The sequence below is a fragment of the Marmota marmota genome, unplaced genomic scaffold (genome assembly GCF_001458135.2).
Source record: "Marmota marmota marmota unplaced genomic scaffold, marMar, whole genome shotgun sequence".
In the NCBI taxonomy this organism is placed as follows: domain Eukaryota; kingdom Metazoa; phylum Chordata; class Mammalia; order Rodentia; family Sciuridae; genus Marmota; species Marmota marmota.
In genome coordinates, this window is record NW_025999949.1 from 5,404,666 (window position 1) to 5,431,627 (window position 26,962).

Sequence of the window (26,962 nt, forward strand, 5' to 3'; positions counted from 1 at the left end):
ATTAGTTTTAAATATGAAAATTATCTATTATCTCTTTAAGAGGTCTTCAATTTCTAGTTGAAATTACATATGTGGTAACTCAAAATAAATAACTCAAAATAAATCTCATCAAATTATTTTCTCAGAACTGCCTAAAAAGTTAGTTGTCAGAACTTGTATTTTGATGTCATTAGTTTAGAATTAAAATATTGAAATATTTGTTTTCTAATCCTCCTCAGTAACTAAAAGTTTAGCAAGTTCTATTTTAACTCTTTATGATTTTGGTTAAGTATTTTATATTGTCTTTTAATTTAGTTAGTTTAAATTCATACATTTTGGTTTTTATCTTAGTTACTTTTTGTTGAAAGTCAGAGAAATAAAATAAGAGCAATATGGAAAATGTAATGTATTCAGTAATTGCAAGACATTATCATTATTATTTTATTTTCCCCTTATTTTGTTGTACTGCCATTATGTAAAAATAAAAGTTTGTCATATCATTTTTGTTTCTCCAAAAGGAACGTTATATAGTATTATTTTTTCTAGTAATATACCATGTCAATAGACAAGGCATTTTGCATATTTTACCTAGTTTCCCACATATTCCAAATATATTGAGCTCACCATTTCTCCTTTTACAAATCACCATCATCATAAAAGCAGACAGTGTGATAATTCACTAACAGTAAACTTGGTTTGCAATTACATGTCAGAAACTCCTTTATCAATCTCCTTATAATCACTCATTATACAATTATGAATGTTTTTGTTTGTTTTATTTAATTTAAAAGTAATTATTATACCTATCTAGTCTTTTTTTCTTTACTTTTACTCATGTAAATACAGAAGTTAATGAAGAAACTGTGCATGTGGAAGAGAAAGGGGTAGAAAAGCTGGGAGAAGAGGTCAAGGCAGGTCTGTCTGTGTGTTTAAAATAAATGAATGATTTCACATGATTTTGGGCCACATTATGAATGTGCAGTAAAGAACAGATTTCTGCTTTTCAATACTAATTTTATAATAAATTATCTAATTTTATTAATGAAGAGAGATTATGTAACCTGTCTAGGCAACATGTCACAATATTTAATTTATTCAACTGGTTGGATTTGTTTAAATCAAACTAGAATTATGGTCTGTACCTGTGACCTACATGTCTGCCTTTCCTATACCTCAGCTTATTCATTTACATTCAGAACATTTATTTAATTACTCAAAAAACTTTTTTTTGAGCCGCTTGTAGAAAACTGTATTTTACCATGTGTTGCTGTTGGCAAGGAAAGCTCTAGCTCCTTCTCTAAGGATTTTGAATCTATTACAGGTAAATTATATGGAAATGTAGAATAGAATATAAATCCCATTCAAACTTTTAGAGACTATGATCTCTTTCAGATTATTATTTCCTAAAGTAAGAACAATTAACTTCTTCATTCTAGTTCCTCTTCCTTCTTCCAGTTCAACAAATACTATAATATGTTTTCAAAATCATAATTTGTGTCCATATAGTCCTCCTTCTAAATGGTATGCTGACCCTTTGTTTGGGGCTGGTGTTTTATGACCATCTTATGTCATAATATTTGCCACTTTTTGCCAGAATGTTTGCCAGAATTGAAAGAATTTTAAAACATAAAATATTATATAATCAAAATTATTTAAATAAATAATGAATTTATTTATTTTTATTTGAAACTAAGAATTGAATCCGATTCTTATCTAAGCTGCTAGGTTTCAACAAATTTAACTTATTTTAAACAATGAATAATAACTTCAAGTCTATTTTTGTCAAATGTTTAATTGATCACTTTTTAGTCATAATGAGTAGAATATACATTATGTACTTTTTTCTCTCTTATTATGAGAAGGCAATGTCATATTGTATATGAGATATGTTTTCATGATACATTCTCAGAATAGAGTCTGAAGTTTTTAAAACTAAAAACATTGTAAACTGAAATTGCTGTTATCAACAGTTTTTTTTTTTTTAGTATTATAACAATGAGAAAAATGATTCATCAGAGTACATCTGATGATGGAAACAAAGTCAATTTTAGCTACATAGTTCTAAAAGTATATAAAATCTCCATTCTGAATATTTCATACTCTAACTGAAAGAATTCCGCACATCTTTTATTTTCCTTGAACTCTATAGGAATGACATTTTAATGCATATTTTTTCTTTTAAAATATTTTTTAGTTGTAGATGCACACAATACCTTTATTTTATATATTAATTTTATTTGATGCTGTGGAATGAACCCAGTGCCTCACATGAGCTAGGCAAGTGCTCTGCCACTAAGCCACAGCTCTACCTCTTAATGCAATATTATTAAGAATGTATTCCATTTTTATTTAGTTGGGCAGTTAGTGTCTTCTATTCACCCATACTTCTGTATATCATACTAGTTCTCACAAATACTGAAACCCTTCATGCTGCTTATGAATTGGCTTCCACAATAATGACAGTTTTAGGATAACGTTAGTTTAGGGATTTAAGCAACAGTTAGCATCACTTTAATTTTGTCTTCTTTAAACTAAGTAAGTCCACTTGTTGGACCTGACAGTTAGTTTCTCACCTGTTTCTTATATCAATTATTAAATTGACTAAAAGTCATAATTGTAATATATAAATGACTCCCTTGTTCCTTTTGTTTGTTTTTACTGCTTTTTCAGGGAAGTATTCACTTAACTCTTGTTTTCATTAATGTGGCATGTCATCTTTAGTGCATGGATTTATTTCTTTAGTGTGTGATTTCATACTTTTGTTGTGCTTGGCTTTTATTTGGGTTGTTAATGACCTCAATTATTAATTACTGTTGTCCGTTTTCAATGTTATAAAGACAATAAGGGAGAAACACCAAGCCTACCTAATAATGGGAAAAAAGGCAAGTCTAAAAATAAAGTTAATAATGCCTTTCTATATATTAGACACTCTATATTTGTAATGTGTGTGAATATATCATTTTTCAATTAGGTAGTTATAAGTACATTTATTATTACCAGGTTACGTTATCCAATTTTGCTATTTTTGTTTATTCAGGAACATGAAATTCATATTCAAGACTTACCTTTTTGATCGAACCCAATCCTATTTTATTGAAATATATAGGTCTAAAATTAGATTTCCTTTTTGATTGTGTTAAATGGCAAGATTCTAAGGAAAATACAGGTGGTCATATTAATATGCATTCACAGAACCAAAACACATTTTTTCAATCCAGCAGTTTTTAAATTGAAATGTTTAAATGTATTTTAAAATAGAAAAGAAAATAATTTATGAAATCAAGAATAATGAGCATAAAAAATTAACACATAATATTGATGGGCTTCTCACATTTTTATACATATGAATTAATATATTACCTTGGCAAATAAAAATGATTGATTTTTAATACTTAGATTTGGTTTCCCTATCATTATTGATGACAGAATTCCATAACTTACCACAACTAAATGCTATTAAAATAGGACTCTATACATTTTGTAATAATGTATAAGCAAATATAGTTATATATACTAATTTAACATGTCAGTCTGTTCTATACCATAACATTTGGCCCTTGTTATTGGGTCAAATTAAGATGTGAATAGGTTTGTGCTTAAGTCAAAATGACCTTCAATCTTTTTTTTTAATATTTTTTCAGTCGTTGATGGATCTTTATTTATTTTATATGCAGTGCTGAGAATTGAACTCCATGTCTTGTGCATGTTAGGCATGCACTTTACCACTGAACCACAACCCCAGCTCTTAAATCTTAAGAATACTCTTATCTGACTTCATCTTTTATAAATAATGTCTACAATGTTCCATGTAAGATTTAATTAACACTAAAATAAATTTATAATTTTTCTTACGTTGGAGTCTTAATTATTCCTTAATACAAATGCTAGGATATTATTTAAAAGGTGAAATGTAGCAAAAATAAAATTAAATCATATATTGTAAAATATGAATTTTCCATAAAGCAACAAAAATTTAAATGAGCTTTCAACATGTATTTACATATTTGTCATTTTATCTGTTTCTTGATCTTCATGGTTTTTGCTTAGTACTTAGGAATGAAACTTTTGATATACATTTATATGGATCAGTGATCTGAAAGATTAGATGTGTCTTTCTAAATGTTCAGTTATAAGGGTGCAAAAAGTTTTAAGCATATATTGCCATTTCATGTTTAAGAGCATTTAGACATGTTAAGATTAGATGTGTTTCACATGAGGTAACTAGGTCAAAGATTTTAACTAACTATATTCCCTTAGTAGAGTCTTGTTTTTCTGACTTTTAGTTGACTTAGAATACAGTCAAGTCATTCATTCCTAAGCTGTTCTTTTTTCTTATTATTTCATTTAATCTCGTATGTAAAGGTTCACATTGACAATGATTATTGGGGCCTCAGTTACCTACACTCATTACAAACCTTATTATTTTATTGTGTATTAAAAATCACTGTTGTTGTATATGCCAATCCTGTGTATGGTGTAATTGAACCTAGAAAGAAATTAATGAATGAAAATTTGAAAAATGAGAACTCTGTACATTTTATATATGCTAACACTCATGTTTATTTAATGTAATCTTTCAATTTTTTAATTGTTTACCTATAATTGAAGTCTAGTTGCTTAATTGTTCCTTTTTTCTCTTCTTTGGGAGAGTGACTTTGAATTTATTGTTAATTTTAAATATCACAGTAATGTTTATGTGTAACTATAAAGTGTCAGGTTGTTTTTTAATTGTTTAAAGCCCATTTATACATCAGAGATATTCCAGAGATGAATGTTAGAAGCATTTACAATATTCCTTCTACTACTTTTATATTCAATATGATTTAAAAAGATAGCTATGATTCCACCTGTAACCATTTGCTAGAAATGCTCAAGGGTTGAATGGAGTGGTAGACTTAACACCATCTTATCGTAGGATAAAATACAAAGGGAGTAAATAATTTAGTTAGTTTTATTCTGTGTCAGGCTATGAAGTACTCACATACAATTTTGGAATAGACGTAGTATCCTTTGCCCTATAATTAGTGAGATATGTAATCAGTTAGTTGGAGCTATTCTGTTAACCTTGTATTGATAGTCAAATTATTTGGTGTATGGAAAAGCTGAAAGAAGAGATCAAGGGAACAGAACATATGAAGAACATGTGGGAATCTTTGTGTTCACCTTTTATCTGATAAATCCAAGTCCACATCTTTGCTATGGAGAGCCATTTGGCCCCAAACTATTTGCTTGTACTTTACCAAGACACTTATCAGTGTTATGTGGTTTAGCTCGTAGATTCAAAGTCAAGACTTAGATTTAAAGATACCTTATGAATCTTTTAATAAAACTACTTTTCTTTACAGATAAAGGAGCAGAATTCTAGAGGGTAATAAACTTTCAATGCACATAGTAGCATATCTCTAGTCTAGACTTTGAATCTCATGCCCCTTCAGATGGATGATCTTTTTCTTGCATGGACTTCATCCATTTATAATATGTAAGACATTAGCTAAAGATTTAGTTCAATTTGACCAAAACCTGCTGTCCAGGTAGTCACTGAGGATGCAAGAATGAATAAGACACGTCCCTTTCTCTGGAGAGCTCTCAAGAATAAAAGAGCAATAGTATAATAACAAAACCTACCTGATAAAATTATTCTGTACTGTGTAACTTATGTAAAGTTATTCAGATTATGATACATATTCAGTGTCAGCTTTAAAGAGGAAAGGTAAGTTATGGGGGGTTTTGGATAGGTTTTCAACCTAAAATATTTTTCCCATTATCTATCATAGTACTTCATATTCTGCTATTCTCTAATAGCTAATTTTAATAATGCAAAGCTCTTAGGCTTTCTAGAACACTGAAATATAAATATTCCCGAGGCAGGAGCTTTTATTACATACAAAACTTCATGGGAATAAGTGAATAGAGAAAATCAAGTTGTAAGGAAAGGGATGCTGAAAGATGTGGTAGAGTACTAAGTACCTTGGAAGAATAATAATAGCAAACTCTATTCATTCTAAACAATATTATTTACTGTGTGAGTATATTACAAATTTGCTTTCTTAATTAACTTGATATATTTAAATTGCTTAGAACAATACTTGTCACCTATTAAGTAATGTATAAGTGTTAAGTATTATTACTATAATTTCTTAGTACAGTCTTGCTGTAATTTTGTATTTTCAGCACATAATCTAAAAATATCAATTTTATACTTAAAATCAAATTAAACTTTATTGTGATCATTGAGCCAACTATTATATATCATCATATTTAATTATATATATATATATAGTTTTGTAGTTCTTTAGGAATCTTGGTGCTATTCTTGATCAAATAGCTTTCTTAAGAAACAATACCAAATGGAAATAAGTAGGATTGTATTGTGGTGTAAGTTACTTTATAGTTCACTAATACATTCATGTAATTTACTTACACATTTCAATTCATTTGTAAAACTCAATATACACATTTAGAGTATTTTTCTCAAAGTACGCATGACCTTTTTAATTTACTGGGGGCTTTTCAAATTTCATGGTGTTTAAAGGACTCCAATGGAAGACGGATGCTTGGGTCTTAAGTTCATTTCTTCTTCTAAATTTATGATCTTTGTCTTTAACTTCTTTAGGTCTTTGTTTCTTCTTCTGTAAAATTAAATATACTGTAAGGATATTAATAGAAAATAAGTGCTTTTGAAGATATGGCTGATAAAATCTAATGTCTCAGATAACTTTGTTTCTAATTCATTGTTTATTTGTTATTGTTGTTTGTTAATATCGATTGGCTTTGGAAAGTTAGCAGATACAACATAATTGACTGTCAGTAACTAATTCATTGTCAGTATTATATATTAAACCCTATCTATTAAAAAGTCATATCTCTTTAGAAACACAATGGGATGGATTGAAAAAAATATTTGTTCCTTTAGGATAGTTTTCAATGTGTAGTCACCTACATTATTTTGAACATAGATAACCTCATAAATAAGAAACGAAAGAAAAAGGTGTTGGGAGACAGAGGGGAAGGGAAGGGAAGGGAAGAGGAAGGAAGGAAGAGGAAGGAAAGGAGGAGAGAGGTGGGGAAAAATGAAAAACAAACAGGTTACAAAGGAACTAAAATAGAAATTTTGATGCTCATTGTGAAGGATGCTTGTATTTCTAGGCATTCTAGAAATTGTATATGTGTCTATTATGTAAAAGTAACCTGGTAACAGTGAGCAGGATGGACTTGTAAAAGAAGGGAATGAAGACATATGACCATTTGGGTTATTGCAGTATTCAATGGTTGGTGGCCTTGAAGTACAGGAAAGACTAGAATAAAAAGGAAAGAGAGCATTTAAGATTTTCTTTGCCAATTCACAATTAATTCCCAAGCCTAAATGAATCAATTGTGACAATTCAGTACTTATAAACAGTTATTTTATAAATTATTTGCCTAATTTACCTTTCCTGTTTTGGAGGCCTTTCCTCTTCATTTTACGTTTCTTCTTTTGCTCCTCACTCTGCAGATTTCAACCTTTGTTCAAGTTCATTTCACTGTTGATTTCCTAAATATAATCCTAAAGTCATTTTTCCTCTATTAAAAGCCATTTATTTTTAGAATGCAATATGGTATGAGAAAGAGTGTGGGTTTTTACAGTGTACCAACTGTTTCTACAGTGTACCAACTCTGTGACTCTAGACTTTTAATCCAAGTTGGCTTTCTGAGAAAGGGAAGTCAGTGCATTTCTTTCATTCCCAACATTCTGCTTTGTGTATCCATCCAGTAAGGCAATGTGTGTGAATCATTAACTAGGATAGCTATTCTGTTTTTATTAACTAGCTCTTTATTTTCTTATCTGTAAAAACTAGGTGATAAAAGGTCTCTTTTGTGTTTTATATGGTCAAATGTGGTGTTGTATATTAAAACACATTGAAACATGCATTATACAAATATAATATTGCTAATATAGGAATTTGTGCTCTTTAAGTCGTAGTATTAATATAGGATTGGCTACCTGGTGTGATGAAATTAGTTGGAATATAGTTACTTTTAGACATACAGATTCCTTAAATATCACTTACAAAAAAAAACACCATAGTTAAGTCTTCATGAATATAGTCACAATTTATATAGTCTTATAATTGTCTAATAATTATTAAATCAATCACCAAGCTTTTCCATCTAGGAATTTGTGATTAGATAAATACAGTGATTGTTTAGGAACTTCTAATCTTAAAAATTCTTATGTATTTTATTAAATTTTAAAAATAAATTTTCATTACACATTAATTTAATCATATGACATTTAAGAAACCTAGGTTCACAACTAAATATTTATTTATTTATTATTTATTTTGTTGGCATCGGGTATTGAACCTGGCACTCAACCACTGAGCCACATCCCCAGTCCTATTTTGTATTTTATTTAGAGACAGGGTCTCACTGATTTGCTTAATGCCTTACTGTTGCTGAGGCTGGCTTTGAACTTGTAATCCTCTTATTTCAGCCTCCCGAGTTTGTGCCACTGTACCTGGCCCACAACTAAATATTTAATCAATAATATTTTTAAATATTCAATAAGAATTTTGGTGAAAAAATGATCTTATTAGAAAAAACATTTTTTTTCCTACTCAAATGGTTTCTAGTTTTTCATCAAAGCCAATTGACACATAGTCTTACAAAATAACAGTCACCAAAAAAGTCTATCTCTGATTTTTACTTTTTTGGCAGTAAGAATACAATATCATTGGATAACTCTCTACTTAAATTTGAATATTAAGGAATTTACTATTTAAAACTGACAATATTTTAGTTTTCAATAATTATAATGATCCTTCAGTACATAGGATTCTTTAAGGTGTTGCAAGCTCAAAATTTTTGCCAGTTTTGTTTAATGTCACTAAAACAGCTTTCAGACAATTTGACCATTTTCCTTGTAGCAAACTTGTTTGCTTTAATGACTTTAAATGTTTTATCTTAATTTTATAGTTTATAAATTCCAAGAGGGCTGGGTGTAAATAACTACCTTACTATTGTTTGTTGTTGTTTTTGTTATTGTTTTGAGTGTTGAATTAATGTGTTATAATCAATCTGTTCTTTTTATGACCTTAATTTTGTTTTAAAATAAACACTTGAATTTAAATATAGGTTATAATAATAGCTGTATTTCAAACTCTTGAAAAATCTTCTGAACTCTCAGGATCTCAATTTTATCAGGTCTGTTTTGGGTACTCTTCCACAAAGTTTATTTTGACTAATCAATTAGAAGGGTAAGAAGTAGAGCAACTTCGTAATTTTAGAAATGGAATAATCTTACAAATATTTCAGAACTAGCTTTCTCATATCAATTATAACAAAAATCAGAGGCCAGAGAAGTTATAGAACTAGCCTAAAGTCATACACCTACTCAATGAGGGCCATATTCTAAATGACACCTTTCTTTGCTCCATTTAGTAACATGTGAATATCTCTTCCATCAATCATTGATAGATTTGATTTAGTTTTTTCATTGTTGTAGGCTGGTCTTTATAAGTATTATAGTTATTGTAATTTTTTATTTTTGTCATAGTTTTTCAACAAATATTTGCTAATTTCACTCTGTCAACAAAACTGTGTCTACAAAAACATTATTTTCAATTAAAATGTCAAAGAAAGTGTTTAAAAGTTAACTCTAGGGGCTGGGGATATAGCTCAGTGGTAGAGTGCCTGCCACTGAGCATGCATGAGGCCCTGGGTTCCATCCCCAGTCCTGAGGGGGAGAGGAATTAGTTATGTAAGTATGTTATGTTTGAAGATTTTTCAAAGATTTTTTTTTCTCCAGACTTCAGAAAATACTGTCAATTTACAGATTTTTCAAAACAAACAAATTCTACTTCTACACATTCGGTCTTCCTTCAAGGGTAGCAAGACTTCTATTTTTTGGAACATCACAGAGTTTATCAAACATTTTAAAATTTTAACTATAGTATTTGCTTTTAGATGCATTTTGTGATGCTTGTAAAATCTTTCATGTTGTTTATTGATAGATAATAAAAAGTACAAGTCTTTTAAAAATCAATATATTCTTTATTATTTTTGTTTATTTTTCCTCAATATGGGAAAACTAGTTTGTTGGCTTTTATGTTTCTACAATCTAACTTTGATCAAGAAGCAAATGGGCAAATGGTTTTCTTTTATTTACTTATTCTTATAACTAAAGATGATTTAACTAATGTCTTGGGATTCATCAATTTTTTTTAAAAAAATTGAAGATTTCTATTCACTAGATTGAAATATAGCATCTTCATCCAGATTGCTTATAATTTGAAAATCCTACATTGTATCTTTATCAGACAGTTTACTGGTTGGAAAATCAGGGTGTAACCTACATATCTAGGTGTAACTTTAATATTCCCAAAGCAAGAAGTTTATTTCTTTGGAATAGATGGTCTATCTTGTATGAGAATATAGTGTCATATTATTAATAGCATTTATTTCAGGTTAAAGAATTTGGAAATGCTTATACTTAATGTAGTTGAATCTAACAGTATAAGTAATCAAATAAAAAACAATAATATATTCAAAAATCACGTTTGATATTGCAATTGGGATTTTTTCCCCATTTTTTGAGTGATTTTTATCTTCCCCATTATGTTTTGCTTAACTTAATATTATAAAATGTTTGTGTTCGACTATGTATGGTTCAGGGTGGCTAATTTCCAGGGAACCATGTATGACATAGTGAAACTGTATGGGAATCAGAATTATATAGTTAGGGTCTTCTTATAGTTCAACTTTAGAAACATGAATAATAAGAAAGGGAAGTAGTACGAGGTATAATTGTTTCTGACTGCTACTATGAGACTAAGATGACATCATGGCCAGTGAATCTTTTAATATGAGTCCAACAAGCCACTTCATGAGCTGTACTACCTCACATCTCATCTCCATTACTGCTTTAACCTGATTTCAACTACTCTCTCCTTTGTTAACTCTGCTCCATCCACAGTGACCTCCGTGTTTTTCTGTAACACATCAGACATGCTTCTGGGCATTTACACTTGTTTATTCCTACCTCTGGGCATTTATTTCACTTGCTTATTCCTACCTGGAATGTCCACCCTTATATCCTTAAGTGCTTTACTCAAAAGGTGCCTTCTTGGAGAGGACTTCCCTGACTGGCCCATCCCAAATGTCATCATCTCTTGGATATTTCATTTACCTCTTACCTACCTCATGGTTGTCTTTTTAGCAATCACCAATGTCTACATCACAATATATTTTACTTATTTACCTTGTTAATAAGTTCCGCCTTTCCCACTAAAATATAAGCTTTATGAGAATATGGATTATTACCTATTTTATTTGCTATTATATTGTATCTAGATGTGCCTGGATTATAGCAGATGCTGAACACATATTTATTGAATGAATGAGTGTTATGACACACTAGAAATAATTCTAAATAATCTGAGATAAGTTTGGTAACATATTCAACTAAGCTGTTACTGCTAAATATTTTTGTATTCCTTTATCAAGGTTTTTACTGAACTATTTCATACCATATACAATTTTGTCACTTAATGAAGATTCCAAATATAGTAGTAAAATAGTCATTTTTATTATATATACATGTGTATTCATGAATTTTCTCTGGATATGCACAAAAATCTCTAATTACATATAAATATTTAATTTCACCACAATAAAATAATGGTTAAAAATTTTATTTCTAAAATAAATTAGTATTGTTTAATAAAAACAAAGACAAAAACTTTGTGAAACCATTTTAATTATCATTAGTTACTATTTCTCCCTACCTTGGCCCCATTCATTTTAATGAAAATAGATGTTGAAATTTACCAAAAATAAATTTTAGTTTCTTGGATTTTGAAATCTATAAAAAATATTTCAAATAATGCCACACTCTTATATTTAAAATGTTTACATATTATGTAATATGAGAATTAGGAGAAATTTTTTTAAAAAAATCTTCAATCCCTGAAGTGTTTTTAGGTCTTGTTATGCACATTATCTACTGTTTCTGAAAAGCTCTGATTACCTTTTTTTTGATTTATACTAGAAGTTACATGGGAAGACCAGCAGAAAAAGGTGAATGGTACAATAAGTGATGACACACCATTGCCGAAAAAGAAACACCAATCTGAGCCAGGTTTGTCAGGGTTTGGAAACCACATGAAAGCATGAGACTATAAACATTGCATTTCATGCTTTTCAAATGTGTGTGTCCTTGTTGTACCTCATTTTTCTCATTTTGGTGTGAGCTTTATAGTGTGTGAATCCCATGTAGATAGAATGGTAAATACTGTATTTCAAGACTTGTTTAGAAAATTACTTATAGATATTTTGGGGAAAATATGATTATTATTATTAATATTAGTGCTTCATGGAAAATAATGACTAATGTAAGCACAAATGATTATGTGCTTTATATATTTGATTGTACCTTAATGGAGAGGTAATATCCTCCCTAGATAGTACTACAGAAAAGCTCAATGTATGATTTAAAGGCTATCTTTATAGGCCATTCCCATTTAAAAATACAAATGGTACTGAAGTATTTAGTTGTATATTAATAATTATTTCTTTACAACTTTTGGAGCCAAAATTACTTCCAATAACAAGTAGAAGGAATGGCATATTTTGTCAATTCACTAAGTCACTTTACACAATTAATTTTATCAGTGAATTGAAATGAAGTGTTTTGTTTTATTCACTCATTCTTCTCTTTTTTGGAGAGATTTGATTAACTATAAGAAAAAAACAAGTTTTTAAAAGGAGGAATAAAAGGAAAGAAATGAAAATTTGCAGAGATCAATCAACTGAATAATCAGTACTACTTTTAATAAGTAATTGGATGAGAGTACCTAAAGTTTTTTATTAAAATATTAAAACTCAAATTGAGTTTTACTAATTATATTATTATTCAAAATGACTCTCTCTATATAATAGCAGTGTTAATGTATTTTTATGTGGTGACACATTTTGTCTTAGAACTCTAAAATCTGTATTTTAAAGATGTCAATGTATAAATTCATTTACAAGTATTCATTGCCTTCATGTTTTTTTGAGCAATTGCATTTGGCAGTGAATTATTGGGGTAGATATCATAGACAAAACAATTGTCCTCTTAGAGTCTTTATCTGACATACAAAGGCAAATTAAAAAATAGTTATTAAGAAATTATAATTGTGATACTATTAAGGAGAATAGAGGACTTTGAAAAATTTATCACTTTATATCACCTGTCTATAGAGCAGAGAAAGATGGCAAAACACAAATGACAATCCGTGAATTCTCTTTAGTAAGGCAGTACATATTGAAAACATAATGAACTACAGTTCACATTGGAAATTTAAATATTTTCAAAGACTTTTAAGAAAAGCATTTTTTTCAAATATTTACTTAAGAATCAATTAATTTGAAAAAATCATAATTGGTTTAATATATTTAAGCAAATTATAAAAATTAAACAAATTAAATAGAAACTGATACTGTGTATTGTGATTTATATAATTAAATATTGCTGTAAAATTCTCTCCTTACTATATTATTGTATGAAATGGATTACCTTCAGTCATAAATTATTACTTATTTTTTTGTCTTGTTTGCCATCATATCTAATACATTAGTGTGTTTGTGGCCACATATATATCTACATTTGTATATTAAAATCATGTAACAATGCAATGTTTGGTTAAAAAATTGTAAATCTCACAAATGGAAAATTTTAAAGATCAATTTTATGTATTTTTTATTCTCACATACACCATAGGCTTCTTTTTATCAGTTAATCCTTCTAATTGAATAAGAACTATGTATATAGTAGAGGAAAATTAATTAGAGTGCATTAATATTAAAGTTTAAATTGTTTATTTTTCTATTTTGGCAATTGTGTGTTTTCCTGTATTCTGGGAAAATTGGTTCTTTAAATTCAAATTTGAAATGTCACAAGTAAGTACAAAATATACAAAGGTATTAAAATGAATGTTAAATTTTATTGTTCCATATTTTTGTTTATTTCTAAAGGAAAAAGGTATATAGAGAATATTTTTAATTACTGAAACTTCAGAGTCATAAAATTGGAGAAAAATAATGGGCTATCAAGTTGGGCTGATTGCATTTGAACAACATGTTTACGAGCCTGAACTTTATAAAAGAAATGTTTGGAATCATTTATTTATCTTATGTTTAAGTACATCTATAATATTAATACTATATTAATTATGATCAGTACCTAATATATCATTTTTATGCTCTCAAATCTAAGAGAATTTGTGAATAGATAAATATTCCTTATCGGAAGTTTATTGTGGTAAAATTGTGGCATTAGAAAAAGTTGACAAGGACTTGAATCCAAACCTGGGATTGAAGTTGGTTATTTATCAGTAGCATATTTGTTTTCCATTTTATGAAATTCTATGCGAGAATATTTATAATACATGGGAGTTTTGCCATTGCTGGGAAGTATGCTAACAATCAAAGTGATATTTTGAGTTAAAATTTTTACTATAAGCATAAGACGATAGAACTGAGAACTAAATGGCAAGACACAGACTAGAAAATGAATTAGATATTTGGATGGATTTCATATAGCATGATGAGTGTCTTCTTTTTTTGTAGAGAAAAATCAGCCTTTCTGAATTAGGATGTCTTTAGAAAATTAGCAGCAAGAGGGATAGTCTCTATAACTTAATTGATAGCTGTATAGATGAAGATCTTTGGGAGATATAACATAATTCATCATATTATTGTCTTTGGTGTGGGCATAAAACACAAAAATTCTACATATAATTTTAAATTTCACAATCTCTGTTCCGCTTGTGGAATGTGGATTAGATTTCTTTTAGACTTTAATGTTAATAAAACATTCTTAATATAAATCAATGATGCACAAGTAAGAATAATGTGTTGTTAATTTTTAAAATGAGCAATCTGATTCCAGACAACAATATTATGGTCTTTAATAATACAGTACTATTGAATTTTACTATTTTTGCCTTATGAGTTTATCTGTTTAAAATAAGTAGAAATGTATGTGAGAAAAGAACATATTTCTACATAAAATATTTAACCTTATATTTTGCTTATTATACAAAACGTTAGGAAAGCTAACTTAAACAAGAAGTTCTCCAGGTTAAATGCATGTTTTGAAACTCAAAATTTTATAAATTTCTCCAAAATGAGAAACTCTTGGATAGACTGATCTTGGAACAGTCAGAATCTCCTTGGAAATATAATTTTAAATGATTTCCAGTATGTTTGATGATTGTTTGTTACTAGTTATAAGAGGACTATCATCCTTGATTTGTTGTTTTCTAAGTGTAACTAATGTTATATCTAGGAAAATCTTAAATTGACTTACCTACCTTTATTGTAATTACTCTGAAACCATGACAGTTTTCTTAATTTGCTTTATCATATCTGAAAATAAGTTTGTGGGTTTTTTTTTGTTTATTTGTTTGTTTTTGGTAAAAGGACAATGAAACATTTTGTTGGGGTCTGATATGATTATATAATATTTTATTTATTGAAAATAATTGAAGTGTCAAGTTACATTTTACTACTTTATAGCATCCTAATGTATGCATAAGTTCCTAGTTTTAGCATTGTGTTATTTAATGTATTAATTTCTAGTTTTTTTCCTATGTGGATGTTTCCATATTGTATTTTTAATGTAATTTATAATGATAGTTAATAATTTGATATTCATAGTGTTAATTGATACAATGTGCAGAAATAGTAGGATTAGCAATTTCTATCAGTAAAAACAGTAAATAATCATAGCAGAGTTAGAAATTTCTCATTACCTAATTTTAACTTGGATCATGTTTTATAAAATTTATTTTAAGGAAAATAAATATTTAGTGAAGTGTTTTGTTAATTTTATACTTAAATTTCAGTATTTTCATATCTTACACTTCTTTTTCCTTTTATTCCTGAATATTTGGGATTTCTTTAAAGTAGGAACAATTTATTTCAGTCCAAAGTATCATTCTAAACTGGTCTTCTAATTTGATGCTAGTTTAATCCATCCAGTCTGGAAAAATGAATCAGGATTATATTCTTGGTCATTATTAGGTATTTTTAAATTATTCTTGGATAGTTACAGAATGAGTATAGTTTATTCTTAATGGGAAAAATGATGTAAGAAAAATTAAGTAAATGTTTTATAAAATAAATCAGCTGATGAAATTTTGTAGTTAAATGTTCCTCATACCTTAAGAAGTAAATATAGGCTTCCCTCTTTATACACAGGAGCCTGATTCTAGGACCTAGTGCAGATATACAAATTTAAAACTGCTCTGTCCTTATCTTTGTATCACTGAGATCCTCCTAATTGCATGTTTATTTAGGCTTTCTTTTGAAAAGTAGCTTCCCCATCTCAAAAAAAAAAAAAAATCTAAAAATCTATTACCTTTAATAAATCCTCATATTATCCTCATACTCATATAACTTTTAGTTATGTGCAAATGTTTTGTTTCTTACCTAAAATCTTCAGGCTTCTATGTCATTGTGTTAGGAATATTTTAACATAATGTTTGCTCCTTTAGGATAAATATCAACTCAAGCACAATTAAATCTGGTAACAGGACTAAGGTATGCCTGTTGTAGATGGTGATAGGTGGGAACATTAGCACAGCAACAAAGTTTCAAATAGATATTGCATACCCTTGGTGAAAACTATACTCATGAGTAAACAGGCAACCATGCGTTGCCTTTTTAAGTAAAGTTGATTGCAGATTATCATTTGTTTGAACTTCATATAATATGTTTATTTCAAAAATGGTATTAGTTAAACCATTATATTGGCAAGGGAAGAATTTTTGGTTCACACAAAATTTTACATAACAGCTAACACTATATTTATTCCCCTTATCATACTTTTTATGCTTAATGAAAGTGATTTTATATATAAAAATTTGGTAGATTTTTAATTAAAAAAACAAAATGTAGATATTTGTAGAGAGAAGGAGTGTTTGTATATGAACATGCATGGGAACATTATGGTATTTTGCTTTATTAAAAATCAATCCTGGGCTGGGGATGTGGCTCAAGCGGTAACGCGCTCGCCTGGCATGCACGGGGCACTGGGTTCAATCCTCAGCACCACATAAAAATAATAAAGATATTGTGTCCACCGAAAACTAAAAAATAAATATTAAAAAATTCTCTCTCTCTATTTCTCTCTCTCTCTTAAAAAAATCAATCCTTACTTTTTATAGTTTGCAACTTGTTATTCCATTAAAATTTAAAATATTTGTTGAAGAAAATTTTATGTAATTAATGAAATAGTGCTTCTGAGTTACTCATTGTGTTTTATAAGTATTTGTATTTCTTTGATTTGGGGATTTAACCCAGAAACTGCTTACCACTGAACTACATCCCCATTCCTTTTTATTTTTTTATTTTGAGACAGAGTCTCACCAAGTTACTGAGGCTGACCTCAAATTTGGAATCCTCCAGTTTTATCCTCCTGAGTCACTAGGATTACAGACATTGGCCTCCATGCCTGGTTGTTCTATAAATTTTTTCTTTCATTGTGATTTGAGAAAATCTTTTATTTCATGTGATATAATGAACAAAAAACAAACACTACATTCTCTTTACAAAGTCTTTGTTTGCTAAGTCTAAAATAAAGATTCAGCCATATTTGTGGTAGTGATGGATACCTAAGAGAAAGAATACTTTTACTATCCTAATCACTCTTCACTGGTCTTGCATGGTTAAATGAAGACTCTGGTTTACTGGATATAGAGGTGGCTGTAAATGGTTATTAGTTAAAAGAAAGAAGAGTTTTTTTCAAATTGTTATTAACAGCACTGAAAAGTATAATACTGGACTGTGGCATAGTAAGGATCAAAGGAAAGGTATAGAGATGGGAAAAGTAGAAGGGAAACTCTTCTCTCAAGATTCACTAAAGTCTGCTATTCATTATAATACTACAGGCAAAATAATTATGGCTTGTTACCATTTTAGTAAGACACAATTTCAGAAATGAAACCATTGTAAGTTTCTCCTTCAAAATGAGGATTTATTTTATTGCAAACAGTACATAATAAAACTGTAACCACAAAGAAGGCAAGAAAGCCCCCCCCCCAAAATAGTTATACTTGTTATAACTATAGTTCTATATTGAGATCTTATGATTTGCATGAACATTTTTTCTGGTAAAGATATTTTTCACAAGCTTAGTTGTGATCTGTTTATTAATACATCATATTCACATAAACAATGGGAAAATGATTTAATGGATACTTTTAATTAATGTTTTGTGGTCAAGGCATTTCATTTTCATCCCATTATGAGTAATATGAATTTTGTATTATTATCTATAATTGCTTTTAATTACTGGTTCTGAGATAAGTGTTACCATATTCCTTACAAGAATGAAAGAATTGGTGGATTACTTGACTGGCTGTATCATGTACCTCTTTTTAAAAATGTTTCTAATTAAATGCTATACGATAAATGTCCAGTTCAGGGGACATCATGAGAGGATTTTTTTTGTTCATTTCTTACTTGTTTGACTTTTTATTTCATATATTTTATTGGGTCCTATAATATCTAGTCGATAGAAAATTGACTGGGTAATCAGGAACCGTCTTTTCTATCTGGCTTTACCACTGAACTTGTTTGGTGACATTGGGTAAGTCACTCGAACTCTACATGTGTCCCTTACTTATTATAATAAAGAGTTGAGAAGAATTTAATATTTTTAATCTTTATTATAAGATGAAAATCATTACATCAATGGTATATAAAGTAATCCAAGATACAGAAAAACACTTGATAGAGAAAGAAACTTCTTTTATGTGTGGATTTCTTATGTTTTCTGCAAAAAAAAATTAAAATGTATTTTTAGAGATGGAGTATATATAAGTAATTATTTTATTCAGTTCATACCAATTTCATTTTAACATCTGAAGAAACTATTTTAGTAGAATGGTAAATGTTTAGGTAGGGAGATTCTGTGTGTAAACCATAAGCAAGATATGATACCGATCAACATTGTCCTTTGTTAATATAACAGTGATGATTCTGTCTTACCTTCTTTAAGAAATAGGTGGACTGGGAATGAAAAGAACAAAAAGCATATATCATTTTAATGTGTATGAGTATATTTCAGTATATTTTTGTTTTGTTTTGTTTTTCCTAGCGGTCAATCCTATTAGTAGCTTCCAGTTTGGAATACAATTGTGATGAGTGTCTGATTTTTGAATAGGTGAAAAATGTGCATATAAAATAATAAAAGAATATCGTTTAGCTTCAATATGTGTCACTTATGTTTCAATTTTATATAGTTTATACTAGAACTTCTCTTTTTTCCTAAGAAATATTGGGTCATCTTATTACTTTCTTAAAAGTAGAAAGTTTTTCCTTTTTCACTATTCATAAAAGATAAGTTTGTTATAGGAACTAATTCTCTCAGGAGTTGTAATTTCAATAAATTGATAATCCAACATTTTTTCCAAAAATTGCTCAGAAGTCATCATACAACTATTACAGAATTGACTGTTGTATTTAAGAATTTTGTGGTCTCAGATTCAGGGCTAAATGGGTAATTAAAATAGGAAATGTTTTGCTTTTTGTATTGCATTATTAATTTGAGTTAATCATATTAACATTACTAATATTTTGAAGGACTCTTTTTTCTTCACTTGCTAGGTTTTTCAGTTTTCTTCAGTTGCAGAATTTTTTTTTTCTTACTTTCAAATCACTATATAAATTACCTTTTGAACTTCTTCACTAGCATTGGGGAAAGAAGTGATTCCAAAATTTGTGCTCTATTTTAGTAGATATTTAAGTTGGATGGGTACATTTTCGTAGAAACTTTGGTGATCTATAATGTGGTCTTTGCAAGAATATTCTGAATATATAGAAATTAAAAGGGAATCAGACCAAAGAAACTTTATTTAAATTGAAGGTTAATTTGAATTTATAGTAATAAAATAAAGCCATATATTTCAGCAACTCTTCTCATAATGATTTATATTATATTTATTAGTTCATAGTATTTTATGATAATATTTTACTGTGTTCAAGTTATTCAGTGAAATTGTCCAGATGGCTATACTTTATTTTCATGTGCACACTGTTTTGTTTGGGAAACTTAATAAGCATAGGTATCTCTTGAAACTATTTTTGAACTATTTTGACTGCTCTTTTTGATGATGACTCAGTTAAATTCTTTTCATCAAATAATTAAATATCTAAAAGAATTTCCACAGATTTTCAATGGACCTCAGTAACGGCTTGAAAATGTGGTCATACAACTAATATTGGTTTTACTAATGATGTCTTTCTGCAGCATCAGTGTTCAAGAATGGCAGTACAAAAATAATTGTAATCTTTTGGATACTCTTTATTTATGCACTAACTTTATTTTTTCTGATTCTGCTCATCTATAGTAGCTAAAGTAATTTGCCATTAATCCTTACATGATTTTTTTTGTGTGTGTGGTATGTATTTGATTATATCTTCCCTAAAACCTATGCACAGGATTCTTTCTCAAAATGATTTGGGACCCTTTCCTTCAGTGTCACTTTTACCTTTTGAGTACATCCACTCACACCCATCTCCTTTGTCTATGTCTGTCCATTACATGATGTGATCACAGAAGAAGTGGACTCCCCAAGGAGAAGATATGCAGGTCTGTCTCTTCTATTGCTTTTCTTTGTTATGTTTTCATGTATCTAACTTGTCCTAGAAATTTTTTTACCATTTTTTACTCATTTCATAATTTTTCATTCTTCTCTAATATCAGACAATGTTAAATTTTGCAGGCTTTTAAAGGTCTTTATATGCTCAATTTTAACAACGGCTGCTCCTATTTGGATAACAGTAAAACAAGTAATTTTATGTAATATGTATGTATATATATTTTACATAACCAGATAGATTATTGCAGATATAATATATATACACATATATATTTATGCATTTGTTCATGAAAGAAAGTCAGCTATGTTAGTAATAAATTAATCATAATTTATTTTTAAGGTTATTTTATCATTAAAATTTGTTTTCAGCTATTTACATAATTCTATAAGTATTTTATCCTGTTATGAATTCAGCAATGTTTGGTCTAGTCTATGGAAGATACCAAAAAACTAAAATAGTTTTCAGTATCACTGAGGAATCAAAAGAGTGGGTAACATGCTATGTTTATGTGTCAGTATGAATGATTCTGACAACATATTCTCAAAGTTATAAAGTCAAGTAAAATCATTTAAAATAGACAGAAAGGATTTATGGACTTAAGCTGAAACTCAATTATTCATTTAGTGCTAATTTATTCAACACATGCTATATGGTGCTGTTCCAGGTGTTCATCCTGTAAAATAACAGGATGAACAAAACAGCTCCCCATCCTTTTGGATTTTTTCTGGTGTATGTCCAACAAATACAGGCAATAATTAGTTGTAAGTACAATGTAAAAATTCCCCCTTTATAGAATACAGTGAAATCATAAGAGAAAAATGAGATTATTTCCCCTTAAGAAAAATGGATGTTAATTCAAGAAAAACTTCATAGAAGACATGACCATTGAGTTGAATATTAAAAACTAAAAAATGTTGTACAGACAGCATTAAGGCAAAGAAAGCAATATATCCAAATGCTTCAAATAAGTTTGGGCAAAAGAAGGCAGGGATAGGATTCATGAAGATTGTGTAGGGTATTGAAGCATGTGAAGCGATGGAAATAAAGTAAGATATTTACTTTTAGAAAGATTACTTTAGCAGGTATGTAAAAGAAGGACTAGATTTATATAAACAGAAGTTATTTATGCAGACATTTCAATACATCAGTTAAGGGATGGTAATGATCTGTTAAATTATATAGTAGAAGCAGTCAGTATGTGAGAATTTATTTGAAGATGTAGAATCTACAAATCAATCATCCAGTGGACCTTACTGATGTCCGAAGAGGAAGAATAAGATAATGTTAGGTTATTGTAATCTTTGGATAGATGGTGGTACTATTTGATAGGTAACATAGGTTTTACAAGTTTTCAGGAAAGATAGAGTTAATTTTGAGAGGGGTTGAGTTTAAGGTTCATTGGAATATTCAGGTATAAAGATATAATTGTATTCATTGGATATAGGAAACCGAAACTCAGGAGAGAAGTCTTAGCTAGAGACAGAGATTCCTCATTTAAATGATGTCATTGAAATAAATGGAATTGTCAGTAATATATGAAGAATAAGAAGCAAACCAAGAATTGAAATTCGGGGATAACCAATATTTAATTATACTTAGGGAATGTGTGAAAGAATAAGATCCACAAAACTGTTGAAAAGAATATTTTAAAGACAGTAGGATATCCATGAAAGTGGAAAATTCAAGAAAAAATATCAATCCAAGGGGCTGGGGTTGTGGCTCAGCGTTAGAGCACTCACTTCCCATGTGTAAGACCATGGGTTCGATCCTCAGCACCACATAAAAATAAATAAGTGAAATAAAGGTATTATGTCAATACAACTAAAAAACAAATATTAAAAGAAGAGTGTGATAGGCATCATTATCCAAAGTACATGTATGAAGACATGAATTGGTATCAAAATACTTTATATAAAACCCGAGATATGAAAACTTGTGCTGTATATGTGTAATAAGAATTGTAATGCATTCTGCTGTCATTTATTTTTTTTAAAAAAAACAATAAAAAAGAGCAATTTAAGAATTAGTACTATCAACAGAACCAAATTCTGGAGAAAGACAAATAAGTTGTTAAATGATAAAAATAATCATTTATGATCTTTGCATGATTGATTTCAATGAAGTTGTTAGAGATGTAAGTCAAATTGAAGAAGGAAGGGAAAGGAGATGGGAAATAATGAAAAGAAATAAGTGAGAATAGTGATTGCAAGCCAGGGTTTCTGCTGGTGTGAAAAATTATACAGTTAAGAGTAACTACCATGGAAGATGGGAAAGAGTGTTTACCAAGAACATGAAAATGAATGATTTTGAGTTTAGGTTATCATGATTTAATGATGTTCAGAATTTTCAGAGGTTGAACATTTCAAAATGGTGTAAAGATAGAACATTTTATTTAGGGATTGGGTTTCTGTGGTGGAACTTGTATTACAGTTTGAGAAGACAAAGCAACAAACTTTGATGTGAGAATTCCAACTGTTTTTGAACTTTTCTAATCTTTCAATTATTAATTTATCAATCTTATTACATAATCTGTGCATTTTATTGATATTCTCTGTACACTGATTACATCCTATTTTGAATGAATTCCATATTCTTGATGAAAGTCTAAGACAGTGATATTCAAGATTTTCTCAGTCATGAAAACCATAACCCTAGTACTCTGAAATCTTAGTAGAAAATACACATCACTCTGTTTATAAGGAAGCATAAAGTATCAACTCTATTATATAAGTTTAAGATTAAATATTTTATTACACATGAAAAATATATGTGCATACATATATGTAAATATCACATCTTATATGACAGCTCTTAGAGATAAAATATAGTGGTCAATTTCAATTCACTAAATCCTATAAATATTCAAATGGTAGACTTTAGAAAATCTAGAAACTTGAAAGAGTAGAAATACCCAAACAGAATCCAATAGTTATTTACAGGATAAATAACTCATTTAAATGCAGGTTTCGGAAACATTATTTTTTAGTTCTTTGTGGACATAAAAGTCTATCTCTGTTGGATGATAAATCATGAATTTAAGATGTTACTACTAAATTTTCAACGTATTTTTCACCAATTTTTACTACTATAGCATTCAGTTTTACTTATGTATGCTGTCCATCTTAACTTTCTGTCCTAAAATTTTCAGCTAATTGGTGAAATATTTGTTCCTATAAGAAATGTTGCTCTGAGAAGAAGTGTAAAAGCATAGACTTTGGAACTCTACTGCCTAATCAGTCCATCACTTTCTGTGATCTGGAGAGTGTTACTATCATTCAGATTCCTCATCTTTAAAAGGGGATAATAATAAGACCACCTCAAAAGATTATTGCAAACATTAAATTAGCATATATATTAAGCAAAACACTTAAGTTGTGTTTAGCACATAGTAAGTACTATATAAGTGAAACTATTGTTTTTTTAGTGAAAATACATTAAAAGAATTATTTTGAATAGGCTGTTTAATTTCGTGCATTCTGTTGTGTAGATATTCTTTCTGTTATCTAATTCTTTTCATTTTATCCATTACAAATATACTATCAGGAGATAACTGTCATACAAACAAACCTGTGCATAAGGAATGAGGCACTACAGTTGTGTGGAAAGAGCCAGAGCATTGAAGTCAGATAGGTGTGCCTTACTTCTAATCCAGGTTCTGCCATTCACTAGGGATGTGACTTTGTGCTGGTTGCTGAATACTTCTTAGGAACCTTAATGAACTACCATTATATTAAAGAGTTTATTATGTTGGAAGTTTTAAAATTTGTTTTAGTGTGTGTGTGTGTGTGTGTGTGTGTGTGTGTGTGTGTGGTGCTGGGGAGTGAACTCAGGGCCTCATGAATTCCAAGCAGATGCTCTACTACTGAGTTATATCCCCAGCTCAAGTTTATTATGTTTTAATGAAAACATAAAAGATCCTTTCTCTGAAAAAACAAAAGCCCTCCTAAAAATTGCAATGAAGGAAAAATTTTTTCTATCTAAATTTTTTCTAAAGTTTCTCCATTCCTCCCATGCCCTCCACATTCCCATTATGGATCAGTGTCCTCATATCAGAGAAAACATTCAGCATTTGTTTTTTGGGGATTGGCCTACTTCACTTAGCATAATATTCTCCAACTACATCCATTTACCTGCAAATACCATGATTTTATTCCCCTGAGTAATGTTCCATTGTATGTATATATCACATTTTCTTTATCCGTTCAGCTACTTAAGGGCATCTAGTTTGCTTCCACAGTTTAGCTATTGTGAATTGTGCTGCTATAAACATTGATGTGGCTGTGTCCCTTTAGTAGTTTTAAGTCCTTTGGGTATAGACCAAGGAGTGGGATAGCTGGATTAAATGGTGGTTCCATTCCAAGTTTTCAAGGCATTTCCACACTGCTTTCCATAGTGGTTGCACCAATTTGCAGTCCCACCAGCAATGTGTGTGCCTTTCTCCCCACATCCTCACCAAAACTTACTATTGTTTGTATTCTTAATAGCTGCCATTCTAACTGGAGTAAGATGAAATCTTTTTTTTTTTTTTGAGAGAGAGAGAGAATTTTTTTAATATTTATTTTTTAGTTTTAGGTGGCCACAACATCTTTATTTTATTTTTATGTGGTGCTGAGGATTGAACCCAGTGCCCCACGCATGCCAGGCGATTGCACTACTGCTTGAGCCACATCCCCAGCCCGAGATGAAATCTTAGAGTGGTTTTGATTTCTATTTTTCTAATTGCTAAAGATGTTGAACATTTTTTTCGTATTTTTGTTGATTGATGGTATATCATCTTCTGAGAAGTGTCTGCTCATTCCCTTGGCCCATTTATTGATTGGGTTATTTGTTTTTTCGGTGTTAAGATTTTTGAGTTCTTTATATATCCTAGATATTAGTGCTCTATCTGATGTGGGTGTGGTAAAAAATTTCTCCCATTCTTTAGGCTCTATTTACCTCACTGATTGTTTCTTTTGTTGAGAAGCTTTTTAGTTTGAATCCATCCCATTTATTAAGTCTTGATTTTATTTCTTGCGCTATCGGAGTCTTATTAAGGAAGTTGGGTCCTAATACAACATGATGAAGATTTGGGCCTACTTTTTCTTCTGTTAGGCACAGGGTCTCTGGTTTAATTCCTAGGTCCTTGATTTATTTGGAGTTGAGTTTTGTGCATGGTGAGAGGTAGGGGCTTAATTTCATGTTGTTGCATATGGATTTCCATTTTTTCCCCCGCACTATTTGTTGAAGAGATTATCCTTTCTCCAATGTACGATTTTGGTTCCTTTGTCTAATATAAGATAACTGTAGTTATGTGGGTTTGTCTCTGTTTCCTCTATTCTGTACCATTAGTCTACAAGTCTATTTTGGTGCCAATACCATGCTGTTTTTGTTACTATAGTTCTGGAGTATATTTTAAGGTCTTGTTTAGTGATGCCACCATCATGTTTCACTCTTCTTGCTAAGGACTTCTTTAGCTATTCTAGGTCTTTTATTTTTCCAGACGAATTTCATTATTCCTTTTTCTATTTCTATGAGGAATGTCATTGGGATTTTGATTGGAATTGCATTAGTGCTTTTGGTAGTGTGGTCATTTGACAATATTAATTCTGCCTATTCAAGAACAAGGGAGATCTTTCCATCTTCTAAGGTCTTCTTTAATTTCTTTCTTTAGTGTCCTGTAATTTTCACTGTGGAGATATTTCTCTTCTTCTGTTATGTTGATTCCCAAGGTTTTTTTTGTTTGTTTGTTTTTTTTTTTTTTTTTTCGAGGCTATTGTAAATAGGGTAGTTTTCCTAGTTTCTCTTTCAGAGGATTTATCACTAATGTACAGAAATGCCTTTAATTTATGGGTGCTGATTTTATACCTGCTACTTTTCTGAATTCATTTATTCTAGAATTTTTCTGGTAGAATTTTTTGGATCTTCTAAGTATAGAATCATATCCTTGGCAGATAGTGATAATTTGAGGGTTTTTTTTTTTCTATCTGTATCTATTTAATTTCTTTCATCTGTCTACTTGTTCTGGCCAGTGTTTCAAGAACTATGTTAACTAGAAGTGATGAAAGAGGACATCTCTGTATTGTTCCAGTTTTTAGAGGGAATGTATTAAATTTTTCTCCATTCAGAATGATGCTAGCCTGAGGCTTAGCATAAATTTGTCTTTTACAATATTGAGGTATGTTCCTGTTATCCCTAGTTTTTCTAGAGTTTTGAACATAAAGGGATGCTGTACTTTGTCGAATGCTTTTTCCGCATCTATCGAGATGATCATATGGTTCTTATTTTTAAGTCTATTGATGTGGTGAATAATCATTTATTGATTTCCGTATATTGAACCAGCCTTGCATCCAGGGATGAATCCTACTTGATCATG

General features: G+C 29.6%; 1 protein-coding gene across 48 annotated transcripts in view; it reads left to right on the top strand.

Moving 5' to 3' along the window:
- The window catches only part of Rims2 (regulating synaptic membrane exocytosis 2), a 546,345-nt gene that overhangs the window by 371,304 nt on the left and 148,079 nt on the right, over positions 1-26,962 (top strand). For 20 of the 48 annotated variants that reach the window (XM_048801953.1, XM_048801958.1, XM_048801973.1 and 17 more), the window contains 2 exons: positions 12,008-12,097; positions 20,567-20,599. The exons of 20 other annotated variants lie outside the window; for them this stretch is intronic. In XM_048801953.1, coding sequence (XP_048657910.1) covers positions 12,008-12,097; positions 20,567-20,599 — 123 coding nt within the window. The remainder of the gene's footprint in view (positions 1-12,007; positions 12,098-20,566; positions 20,600-26,962) is intronic. 8 more of the 48 variants (XM_048801965.1, XM_048801968.1, XM_048801983.1 and 5 more) reach the window with 2 other exon arrangements.